The sequence below is a fragment of the Octodon degus genome, unplaced genomic scaffold (assembly GCF_000260255.1).
Source record: "Octodon degus isolate 3935 unplaced genomic scaffold, OctDeg1.0 scaffold00040, whole genome shotgun sequence".
Lineage (NCBI taxonomy): Eukaryota > Metazoa > Chordata > Mammalia > Rodentia > Octodontidae > Octodon > Octodon degus.
In genome coordinates this window covers 7,948,636-7,961,971 of record NW_004524616.1, presented here as the reverse complement: position 1 = coordinate 7,961,971, position 13,336 = coordinate 7,948,636, and the positions used below count along the sequence as shown (strand labels likewise).

At 35.9% G+C, this 13,336-nt stretch overlaps 1 protein-coding gene across 1 annotated transcript in view; it reads left to right on the top strand.

The window, feature by feature from the left end:
* The window catches only part of Adamts19 (ADAM metallopeptidase with thrombospondin type 1 motif 19), a 319,655-nt gene that overhangs the window by 204,696 nt on the left and 101,623 nt on the right, over window positions 1-13,336 (top strand). The window contains exons 12-14 of the mRNA XM_023715358.1: window positions 4,363-4,493; window positions 5,399-5,571; window positions 12,167-12,294. Of these exons, the coding sequence (XP_023571126.1) occupies window positions 4,363-4,493; window positions 5,399-5,571; window positions 12,167-12,294 (432 nt within the window). The remainder of the gene's footprint in view (window positions 1-4,362; window positions 4,494-5,398; window positions 5,572-12,166; window positions 12,295-13,336) is intronic.

The following is a 13,336-nucleotide window of genomic DNA, read 5'->3' as shown; positions in this document are numbered from 1 at the left end:
AAGACATGACTATTAGTACAGGCATGTCAGAGAAACTGATGCTTTGTGATGATAGCTTTTAATATTTAAAGAAAATATAGTTTGTGTACTAATTAGAATGTATACACTCATATAGTATATAATTTGAAATGTACAGGAAATTGTTTGATTCTATAAACTCCAAACCCTCACTAGTCAGTAAACTTTTAGGAGTGAGTTGGAAGTGATGGATAGGAGTGAGGCATTAGAAATGTGGGGGCTAAATACAACTTTTCCCAGATATTTCTGGGTTGAGTAACGTAAGAACATAGCATTTTTTTTATCACATCTATAATTTTTTAATTTTTTATTTAAAAAAGACAAAGTGGACAAATTGCTTAAATTAAAATTCTTTTTTAAATGACAAGAAATGTTTATCACTAAATATTGTCAATAAAAATGGCTTCTTGGAGGAAACTTCTGTAATACATCAGTCAGTTGTTTATAGACTGTTTCAACTATTTTCCAGTGAGCTTAGTCAATTTCAATTTGTTCTATTTTTGACTTAAATTATACACAGAGGTACAACAATGTATACATATCGGGCGAGTCTTGTGACATTATGCTGAGTAATTTATGGCTTAAATATAAAATTACACAGCAGTAATTTTCATCACCCTTGAAACACAAATGCAGCCATGTGCACAGATGGCCAAATAGTCAAAAGTTAAGTCTTTGAACCTCACACAGGCCATTCATCTCACTTAATATTTCTTTAGCAATATAAAATCTCTCCATTTTTATAATCTAATATCCTGGTTTTGCACTAGGATTCTTTTTATACTTTTGAGGACAATTTGCATTCTTGAGATGTCTGCAATAGATTTGTTCTTTTAACAATCAAAACGACAATTGTTCATCGGAAGTACAATGTTTTACTTTGCTACACTCATGTTAAGAGTAACCTTCCAGAGGTTCTGTAACGCTCTTTGTCTTGATATAATTCATGCACTTCTCAATCTCACAGGACATGTGGGTCTTCCGCACATAGCCTCGTGTTCAGCTGTGTGGGAGCTGTCACCTACGCAGCTTCCAACGCTCTGTTTGTGGGTAGTAGCGCTAAAATGATGAATGCTCATCCCCTCACCCTAACTGCTGCCACCTTCATGTGTTGCAAACCAGGGAAAAAGCTAGAGCTTTTAAAATTTTATGACATTCTTATGATATTAGGCTGTGTATATCCATTTTGTGCGTCTGGCACAGGATTCTATAATTCAAAATGATTTTGATGATAGAGTTTGTTACACTTTTTATTGACAGCATTTTTCAAATTTGAATCAACTTTTTTTTTCCTTTTCCCTTCATGTTATCTTTGTGTAATTTCTGCCATTTTACAGTTTACCATACAAATGTGAATGTACTTTTACTTATGTTTGATGAGATTAAAGAGTTGATAAATGATTTAATAGAAACCAATAAATGTATATAACTATATGCATTATTAGTTTTATCTACAATAGTTTTTCAGAGTAGATACAAAAAAATGAAGTTAAATAGCAATTTGTTAAAATTGTAGGCTCTTCTTGAAGGATTTTGTATAATACTGTTCAATTAGTTATTTTTGTTCCTACATTGAGATTCTTAAATTGCTGTCATCATAAATTACTAGAAATAATGGAAAACCCAATGTCCTAACAGTCACAGTGTGTGTATGAAAAGCGCTTTTCACCTTCTTTCCTTTCTTTTTTCTATACTGCGTGTTCATGGTCTGCTTTAAAATATATGCGTCAGTTTGCTTTGACATTCCCATGACCTTCTAATCCATGCTCTCATGAACTTCCTGGACATAGGAAGCAATTGGTAGGATAGAAATATGAGCGAATATTTTAGTTCATACACTTTCTCGGAAATAGTCACTATCACATGTTCGTTTAGCATTTTTACACATCCGATGGAGTTCATAGACGAGACAAATGCTGAGCTTTTCCCACCACGTGTGATACTTTTAAGAAGCGAAAAGAATGAAAATATATGATAGAAAAGTATAGTTTGTTGCTGGCTAATTTATGGAAAGTCTCATTAAGTTTATTTCATATACAAATCCAGTGGGATGCATGGGATAATTATTTAAAAGAAAACATTTATTGCTGCTCAATGTTGAAGCGCACCACCACCTAGAAGACACAAAATCAGGTTACCCTAGGTTGATGCTTACGTCAACAAAGTTTAAATATTATGCAAGTATTCTTTAAATTTCACTGTTTTTATGTAGGCACATTGTCTTATGCATCTGTCTCTAGTTTTATTCATCTGCCAAATGTTAACTAGTTTAGATTACACATGTGCCTAGATCCCATTCCTTCTCAGAATAGTTTTAGTTTGTTACAAACTCAACTCCAGCATTCCAATGCCACGTCAGTGCTAAGTGGGCGAGGAGCTATGAATGCCCCCTGGGAAAAATCAACCTCTGTCACGGCATCTGGCCAGAGCCGGGATCAGTGGCAGATGGACACCTTTTATATTGTGTTTTTCCAGAAATGAATGGCATAACATCTTAAATCCTTACAACTAGTACATAATGTCAAACTTTCACATGGTGTACTTTTCTTCTTTTTCCAATTTTCAAACTGCAACTTTTGTAAAATTACAGGTTAGGCAGAGGTTTTAGTATCCACTACACTGCGAGTTGTTGAGGTTTAATTTTTTCAAGCTTAAAGAAATTGAGTTTAGATTTTGACATTATTAGAGAAAGCGTACAGGGACTAATTATTTTATTGTATATAAAAAATAACTGGGATAGGGAGATAGCTGGGTGGTCTAAGCACCTGCCTGATAAGCGTAAGAACCTGAGTTCAATCCCAGGTACCACATGCTGTGCCACCCTGGAACTCTGGGTGAGCCATGCCAGGCCTCAAAATCAGAGATGGTGATGCACACCTGTAATCCTAGTGCTGGGGAGACTGAGACAGGAGGACCACTATGAGTCTGATCTGTGTAGTGAGATCCTATACCAAATAAACAAATGAATAAAAGACTTTAAAAAATTAATTGAGCTCAAACAAAATCATATGCTATCACTTTATAAATTCTCTCTTTAAATACAAAATGGAAATATTTTCTCAAAATAAATTTTAAGGAAAGATATTTATTGATCACTAATGACCACATGTTTATTGATCAATAATGGCCAGCATTTTTTTAGGTTTTGGTTATAGTTAACCTCTGTTAAATGTTTAGGCATTGTGCTTAATGCTTGATTCAGCCCTTGGGAAAAAACCTATTAGGTAAATAGGATTTTGTTCAGTTTGCAAATAAAAGAAGCTGAGGTTCAGTGCATTGTAGAAATTTTCTCGCAATCTTTTAAAAATCTTGTTGCTGTTAAGTACTGAAAACTATTTATGGTGAAGACAATCAAGTTGTCACTGTACTCACTCACTTTTACTTATCCTCAGCATGATTTTTCTTGCCTTTAGCCAGTCTGCTATGACCATCGTCTGTCTGATTTTCAGTGATAAAGAGTAGTGATCACACTCTTGTCCACACAGGCCTGCTATCAGTTCCTTGCTGAGCATAGAAACAGTCTTTCTCATTACTTTTATTTTAAGGTCATGCAAAACAAATACACATTAAACAAGGTAATCATTACACTGCCTTCTCTTTCTGCATGGTATCTTTCTGAGTTATTTTTCCCAGTCAATAAACACTGAATGAATCTCAAATTAACTTGAACAAAGTGACAGAATTTCAGTCTAATTGTGCAAGTCTTTAAACATCTTGACTCTCAAGAGAACTTATTATAATGTCAATGCATGAACTTATGGGAATTCTTTCAGAAAATAGTAGAAAGTCTAAAGGATGATGCTAAAATTCAACCACTGTGTCAAGGTTACAAGGAAAGGTAGTAATACCCTGAATCACTAACATTAAAAATAAAAACTGGTACACTTGCTGAAATACTGGCTTCAACTCAGTTCTAGAAGAATATTTATTCTTTGCTTTTATACACATAAATGACTCCTTTTTTGTTTTTTAAAATTATTTGTTTCTCTGAATGTGTCAGCTATTTGTTTCTCAGAATGTGTTAGTTTTTCTTTTAGTTTCGCCCGAAGTTCCCTATCCATCATCTTCACCTTATCTCCACAACAAACACTGAATTCTCAATGTCACTGCATGAGTGGCTGTGGGCTGCTCTCACGGCAAGAATTCCTTAATTCTGGAACTTGGCGATCGCATTCCAATGCCAAAACAAGTGCAAATTTCCTTTTTGGTCTATTTTCAGTCCCATGTGTTTTGGGCTTTATGTAGACCTCATTTACTTGCATTAATTCCAGTGACTGTATAGACCAGTGAATGATTTTCAGTTGTGCACTGATTTGTTCACCTAAGACGTAACTTTTGGAATAGTGGTGTAAGGCTGGAGAGTGCACCAGCAGGACCTCAGCACCTGAGCAGCTGACTGGCGAGTGGGGCGAGTGGAGTTCCTGTAGCCGGACCTGCAGTGCTGGAACCAGCAGTCGAGAGCGCAGATGTCCAGGGTAAGCTCAGAGCGCCTGCGCTGCTGCGGGGGTGGGGGGCACGGTTTTCTTCATGTTAGAAATACAAATGTTGTACCAGTGAGCTGTGTTGTAAAGCAAAGGAAGCCTCTCAAACTCTACTGCACTTTAGAAAACAGCAAGTTTCCTCAACCTGCCTGTTTTATATAAAAATTCTCTTTTAAGAAGAAAATAGAAGCCAGATCTTCTAATAATGAAAGCTACAAAAGATGATTTCTGGGTAAATAAGATGTTATATTTGAGTATGCAGGGTAATGTGTATTGGAAAAGTTATGTGACCATTACAGAAACTGTGAAAAGAGGAGGAGATGACAGGACTCCAGAAAGATAAAGAATAAGAACAAAACTGATGGCAATAAAAGCTAAGATTAATCAGAACCAAACCCGTGCCGAGCACACGCAGATAGAGACTATCGTAACATCAGTGTGTGCGGTGCCATCTCTCCTACAGAGAGCCTAGGAAAGCGAGAAGGGCGGTTAGCCGGATGCCTGGCGCTGCCAGCAGAGAGCTCGCTGGCACAGTTCAGTCATAAGCACTTTTAAAGAATTTATGTGAAATCATATTTAATAATTCTAAGAACCATACTTCTTATGGGAATTGCAAAGTTTCTGTTTTACCCTTAAAGTCTTCCCTATGCTTTTGTACGTTATTTTCCATGGCAAGTTGGCTTTGATTCCTCATGTATTTTGAAAGATCAATTGATTAAGAATTGAAAATTTTTTAAAAAACGTGAATTTCTTACCACAGCCATTTAATGTATCCAGTATTTCAGAAGTTGATTTGAGCATAAAGGATTATATGCTGTTATTAAAATAGTGCTTTTTATTTTACAAATTGATAATAATTTTTTTAAAGTAAAATTGATTCTTTGTACTATCTTTTCTAGGCTAGGTTCTGAAGCAAGGGATTGTAATGGTCCCAGAAAACAATATAGAATTTGTGAGAATCCACCTTGTCCTGCAGGTTTGCCTGGATTCAGAGACTGGCAATGTCAGGCCTATAGTGTTAGAGCTTCGTACCCAAGCCATGTACCTCAGTGGCAAGCTGTCCTGGATGAAGGTACGGCCAACCAGATCAGCACCATCTTAATTAAGTGCACGTCAAGGTTTGAAAAGTATTTTATAACAGTACTACACAGATTTTTAAAAAATATTTGTAAATTTTATTTTTTCTACCTTTGCTATCTTCCAACATCCACATGCATCAACATATGTATTGAAAACATGGTATATACATACTTGTTAAAAAAACTAAAATGATTATAATGATGAATGGCGATAAAGATAAATCAGATCTTTCTAACATTGCATTGGGAATATAACATGATGTGAAAGCTTTGGAAAATAATCTGGGAGTTTCTTACATAACCAAACATACAATTAACATAACAGTGTAGAAGGTATATTCCTCAATGATGGAATGCTATATGATTATGAAGAACTTGTGATTTATGCAACAACATGATTGATCTCAGAGCATCAAGTCAAGAATGCCTCTATCAGAAGGCTATGTATTGTACAATTCCATGAGGAATTTAACTTTCAAAACATTATACAGATGGGAAACAAATTAGTTATCACCAGAAGTTAGGATATTTCTGGGTGCTAGAGATCCCTTTTGTGGCCCAGTTATTAGGGATGCCTGTAGTGAGTCCTCAATCTCTTGCCAGGGTTATGGCACTTGGTGGGTAAGAAAGAAAAAAGCAAGAAATGCACAGCATAAGACTGTGGGATGACCCATGTCTGCTGGGGACAAAAGCCCCTGTATCTAGCTAGCCACCATTTTATTAGCCAATATAAGGGAAGGTTCAGTGACTTTCTGATTTTCCTGGGACAGTGTAGAGGCAATGGTAGAACAGGCAAGTTTAACATTAACAAGCTAAGAGCCATCCCCACACCTGGGTGTGAATCGCACTGACCAAGAGGGAGCAGAATTTCTGCATTACAAAACCAGCCTACCAGGCAAGCAGGGTAAGGGGAGCCTGGGACAGACACATGTCAATTTATAGTTCATGGTCCTCAACAGATGGGGACAGGGATGGACATTACTATAAAGGGAATAGTCCAGTACCTTGCTTGAAGCAGTCGTTATACAGAAAATTACATTTGCTATAATGACAGAACTACTGTATATGAACCAAGGCCAGTTTCCTGGATTTCCTGGATTAAGGTTGTTTTGGAATTATAAGCACGGGGGTAACAGTATGAAAAGTGTAGGATTTCTCTTCACTAATTTTGCAAGTTCCTGTAAATTATTAATTAATTCAAAATGACAATTTTAAGATAATTGTATTCTGCTTTATTAGTTACAAATGATAGTACTTTACAGTGGTGAGTAGACTGGAGGTTTGAGGTGGACTTGCCAAATGTCGTGGTGGATTTTCTAACTATATTGGCTGTTACACAGCTGGTCTTTAATTCATAGCCCTTCCTTAGACTGTGGTTCTCATCATCTCAGTAACACACCTGTCCATAACTAAACTCCATTGGTTCTCAACATTAGTGCCCCTTCTGAGAAAACCCTTCCCTCTCTGTAAGCCCTTGTGCAGTAAAATGAAACAGACAAACAGGATGGCAGATTATTCCACTATACAATGAGCTTTTAAAAAGTCATTAGATGATTACTGCCTTGTCTTCATAATATAAAACACTTATGCTTTGATCTATCTACATTTTTATCAGAACTGTAATTTCTCTTCCAGTTCAGGCCAACTGTATTTCAGAAGTTATCCTATCTTCCTCTTTCATATATGTCACTGATCAGCTCTACTTTTTCTGTTACCTTGAGTCCCTCAAGTTTGATCATTCACAGTAATTTCTTAAACATACTCAGAATGCCTCCACTGGAATACACAACCTTTCCTCACCATCTTAGCCCCTGCAGGTGTGGACTCACACATTTCTTCCCTCACAGCCATTGTTCTCAGAGTTAGAAGGTTCTATCCCCCTTCCCTTACCTTCAATCCAGATTTCACTGACACAGTCCTCCCTGTTGTCAAGTAATCACCTCAAAACTGAATCAAATGAATGTTTTCTCTCCTCTTTTACTTGACCCACAGGCCTATTCACGCAAGTGATCCTGTCTGACTGCTGGAAATGCTTGTGAGCTTTGATTTGCAAAACTCTAAAGCAAATTGCCCTCCTTATGATATCTCTGGCTTGCTCTCTGGCCCATTCCAGATGTTGCTCTGGTTTTACTCTGCATTTCTTCTGAGGTGATCTCATCTGTTCCTGTGACTTCAAATATGCAACTATCTCATGAATTTATGTGTCCAGCCAGGCTTTTCCATTTAGCTCCAAACTTGAATGTACAACTGCCCAAACGAAGTACTACTTGGGCTTCTTCAAGTTCCAAACCATATCACTCCTGTCCATGCACATTCAAGCCTTCTCAGTCTCTCCTGTCTCAGTGATGCTAACAGGGACCTAATGTCCATAATATGATCTAGTTTTCATTTGCACAAACTAAGGGGCCAGGGACATAGCCCAGTAGAATAAGTACTTGCTTGGCAAGCACAAGGTCCTGAGTTCAATCCCCGGTACCAAAAAAAAAAAAAAAAAAACCTAGATCTCCTGGGTATATGGACATTTATGGCCTAGTGCTCTAACTTCTGCAAGGCCTCCATCATTCCTTTTTTAGTCTTTAATACAGGCAAGCTAATTACACTCCTCAGATGCATATATACTTTTCTTTTGAGTTCTTATACTAGTGGGTTTATGAGGGCTTGGCAAGATAGCTCAGTGGGGAGAATAATACCCTTTTCAAACTTTTATTTCTCTCACTATTTATTTATCTCAAAACTTTTTATTATATTTTTGACTTGATTTATATCAATTCCTCTAGTTCAAAATTGCCCAATCTCTTTAAATATGGTATGTGCCTCTTCCCAGTAGGCTATATGTAATCTATAAGAATATATTTCATTGCTGTACTAGCCCTTCTAATATGTTCTCTTAGTATAGTCTCTAGTGTGTATTACATTTCTCATGAATATTGGCTCTATAAATTTAAACATACTGCTAATATCTTTCTTTAGAAAAAATATAATCAGTATGACTAGTTGCACAATGGAAATTGTCATTTGTTTATTTGAGTGTTAATTCTATTATCTTTTTTTGGTGGTACCAGAGTTTGAACTCAGGACCCTGCACTTGACAGGCAAGCTCTTACTCTACTGAGCTATCTCCCCGGCCCTCCTAATTCCATTATCTGTTTAACTGGCTGTGGGATTTAATAATACAAAATTTATTTGAGACTTATTTATACAGGTAAATTAAGAGATTGAAATTTCTCTCCTCCAAATTAAAAGAAAATCAGAGTTAGTGGTATCAATATAAAATATCAAAACTATTGGAAATTACAAAAACGCCTTAATTATTATAAAGTGATGTTTAAAAATCAGTGATCAATAAGAGCTTTATAACCAACAGATTAGCATTTTAATTAAATTTATTTTGAATGTATTTATAAAAACAAAAAATGTATACATATTCGTAGGGTACTGTGTGATATTTAGATATATTTATATATTGCATAACAGTCAAACAAGTTCAACATTTCTCTCTGTCTTCTAACATTATTTCTCCATAGTGAAAACTTTTAAAATCTTTTCTTCTAGCTTCTTGAAATAGGTAGTACATTATTGTTATGCATAATCACCTTATTATACAATAATACACCAGAACTTCTCTCATGTAACTAACTTAATGCACATTCATAAATCTTTTTCCATTCTTCTCTCCCACTCTCCCTGGCCTCTGTTAACCACCATCCTACTTTTAATTTTTATGAGACCACCTTTCTTTATATTGCATATGAGTGAGATTGTGTCCATAATGTTGCAAGTAGCAGGATTTTATTCTTATTATAGCTGAATAATATTCCATTGTATATATGTGCACCTTTTTTATCTCTTCATGTGATGACAAACATTTGGGTTGTTTCCATTTCCTTCCTGTTGTGAATAATGCTGTAGTGAACTTGGGACTACTGTTCTCTCTCTCTCTTTCTGTCTGTCTCTGTCTCTGTCTCTGTCTCTCTCTCTCTCTCTCTCTCTCTCTCTCTCTCTCTCACACACACACACAAACACACACACACACACGCACAAATCTATTTATGTATTTGTTTGTTTATTTATTTGGTACAGGATCTCATTATGCACCTTAGACTCATAGTGATCTTCTTGTCTCATCCTCCCCAGTGCTGGTATTTCAGGCTTGTACCACCATGCCCGGTTTCTGTAACCAGAACCATATCGGGCTGGCACAGCATGTGGTACCAAGGATCAAAACTGGGTCCTTGCCTTGTGCTTGCCAAGAAGGCACTTAGACTGTAGAGCTGTCTCCCCAGCCCCTGATGTCTCTTTGAGACATTGACTTAATTTCCTTTGGATTAGTACCCAGATATGGGTTTGCTGAGACATATGGTTAATCTTTTTAATTATTTTGATGAACCTTTTTGTTTTCTATAATAAGTATTCTAATTTAGATTCCCATCAACGATATACAAAGGTTCCCTTTTGTCTACATATTTGCCAGCCACTGCTATCTTCAGTTCTTTTTATAATAGCCATTCTTGCTAGAGTGAGGACATAATTCACTGTGGCTTCAATTTACATTTAGCATGTTTAATAACTTTAGAGCAGATATTAAACTCATATCTGTGAGATGGAAACAATAAATAATAATAAGTAGCCTTTGTGTGGCATAGCACTGTGAAGCAAAATGATATATACAATTCTTTTAAGGCTCAGGTCTTAATAATACATGCATACATTAAAATGCAAGTGGGTTTATCTTTTGTTCTTATAGGTGGATGAATTTGTGATTAGCAGAATTAAATATAGGATATCAATGACTTTGTGAACATGTGGATAAAAGAGATGTGTGGCTTTAAATATTTGAGTATGTCACATAATATGTGGGCTGAAATCCATGTCTAATGCATATCTTGGAAATGGTGAGTGTCCTAAATCAAGACAGCTTCTGGCTGCCACGTGCTGGCAGGCATGCTACCCGGATCACCACAGTGTCAGTCTCCAGGGTACACTCCAAGCAGGAAGCTCAGTGTCAAATGTTCATGTCACTTGTAAGGCTAAATTAAGCAAAGACTATTGACAACATGTTATGGAAGGAAAAATATGAAAATTTTTATCTGACTTCTTGTTTGGAATGTAAATGGAATTTTTCAGAGACGACCTCTTTTCAACATTATTCATAGATCTGCTTTGTTCCTTTCTTCAATGAAAACTCCAGGAAAGGAGTTATATATACCAGTTTTAAAATGTCATAATTATAGCAACTGTTTTTAAGTCCAAAGATATGACATAGTAAGTAGTCACTGACTCAACATAACCCACTTTGAGGTGTGAGAGCACACTGAAATGTTTTATTATGGTTTATAATAGAATCTTAAAGGAAAATTTCAAAACCATGCACATTAAAGGACCTTGTTCCAATTTCACAAAATTGTTCAGAGCAGAATTCAGAAGCCACATGTGAAAACCACTTGAAGTTTTTAATTCTGAGGCCTCTTTTAACTGTCTTCTCTTTCTAAAATGATACACACTTCCATGCCTCTGGCTGTTATTTGGTATTTATAGGATCCCATCAACATACGTGGAACTGTACTGAAGACAAGCGAAGATCAGTGTCCGACACTGTAAACTATTTTCCATTCTATTTATACAAGTGTAATGAACAGTACAGGACTTGACTGTTGTAAAACCAGTAGAGTAGTAATGTAGCATGGAAATTTCTCTGAAGTTTCAGATTTGGACAACCCTACTACCAGTGTTAACCAAATACTATTGCTCCTTTTTAGGAAGCTTAGGAATAGAAACAAAACTTTAAAAATATTTTTCCCACCTCTGTGCCTAAGTGGCAAGTGTTATCATGCCAAACGTTCTACCTTATTACTCAATAAAACACTTATGAGGACTAACAGCCATTCAAGAATTCTTTACCCTAAAATTGTGGTTACCAACACAGATATCACATATATTCACATGATTTCTGAGTAAGCAGTAAGGGGATTTCATTTCTATCTGAACTCATCAGCAGGTGTACAACATGAGAAATATTATTGTGGGAATGTACTATATTTTTTAACATTCTAGTAATGGAAAATCTGAGGATAATTACTCATCTTCGCTAATCTTTTTTTCCTTTATTAGTTTTCAATTACAAAGTGTCATGTGAATAGTGTATTGTAATTTCAAGCTGAAACATCAAGAGAGCCTCTGTAGATAAAGTAAATATTAATTAGGGCTTAAAAATAGAGTTCTGATGGGTAGTTAAGATAACCAGTAAATTATTCTAAAGTTGTGAGCAAAAACTGAGTTGTGCAAAATATTTTTCAGGTGGAATGTTTGGTCTGCATTTGGTAGAGGTCTTTTGCCAGGAAATAGCAAAAGATACCCTATGAAAATAATTTGAAGCCAGATTTTTAAAGAGATTAATATTCTTTGGTTATCTATCTTATTTCTGCAACTCACCTAATACTCACCTTTTGGTACGAGCCAATTCTAAAATTGCATTACTGAATTAGCACTGAATTACATATCTGTTTAATAACCAATATGAAAATAAAGCTTAAGATAAAAATATTTTAAAAGTAAATTTTTTTCTTTGTCTTTTTTTATCATTCTCTGTAGAGAAACCATGTGCCTTGTTTTGCTCTCCTGTTGGAAAAGAGCAGCCTGTTCTTCTATCAGAAAAAGTAATGGATGGGACTTCTTGTGGCTATCAGGGATTAGATATATGTGCAAATGGCAGATGCCAGGTAAGATGTGCCACAAAGAAATCTCCGTATGTAGAGAGAAGATTGTGAGACTATTCTAAAAGCCCCATGGTATGGTGGCATGCCTTTGACTAAATCAGAGTCAGATGAGGGTATACTTATGACTGTAATCTTGAGCAAGTGTTACCTACTCCATTTCTTTATCTGTATAAATGTAAGGATTGGACTAGGCAATTGGCAAAGTCTACTACTAGCTAAAAGAATCTGAGATTTGAATTGTTAAATGTGCATATTACAGGTCTAAAATCAGACCACTTTATATCAAAGCATTCCTGACCAGCAATTACAATTACTCTTCTACTTTCCATTTCTACTGAATCAGGAGGCAGAAAACTAAGTGTCAGCCTTATGAAGCACATTTAGTTAATTATCATTGTACTTCAATCAATGTTTAAATGTATGTTTAACTTTCTTACAACACTTAAATAGTTTTTTCTTTTCCTTCTAAAAATAATTTCTATTTCCATGCACTCGTTTGCTCTTCATCTCTCTGTAGAATTTCTGTTCAAGTGAGTATGAACAGCATAGTGGAAATGTTAAAAGTTAGAGCCTAGAGTTTCCCATTCATGACTCTTAACGCTCTTAGGTTGGCGTTCCCTGAAAGATAAATACGTTTAATCTGAATTTTCCTGAAGCGCATGTGTGTGTGGAGTAGGAGTCAGGATTGGGCACAAAGAGAAATACTGATCCTGTGGGCAGCTCTTCAGTGGGTTGGTTTTCAGTGTTCGACCAACTAGGGGGAAAAGACCAACATTTTAACTTCTGTATCAACTTGTGTTTGGATCAAAGGAGTCCCAGCAAGGGAATATGACCATTGGAAGAGGAGTATCCTTTATTCTAGGTGATTTCTCATGAACTTTATGTAAATGGACAAAGAACAAACCCTTTAATGATGTAAGAAGTAACTGCAAGAAGCAGTAGTGAACCCATGACAATGACTGGTAAATTGAATTTGGGGTAAAGTACATATAAAGTATGAATATGCACTAACTAATCTTTAAAGTAAAGTTATTAGACAAATGCT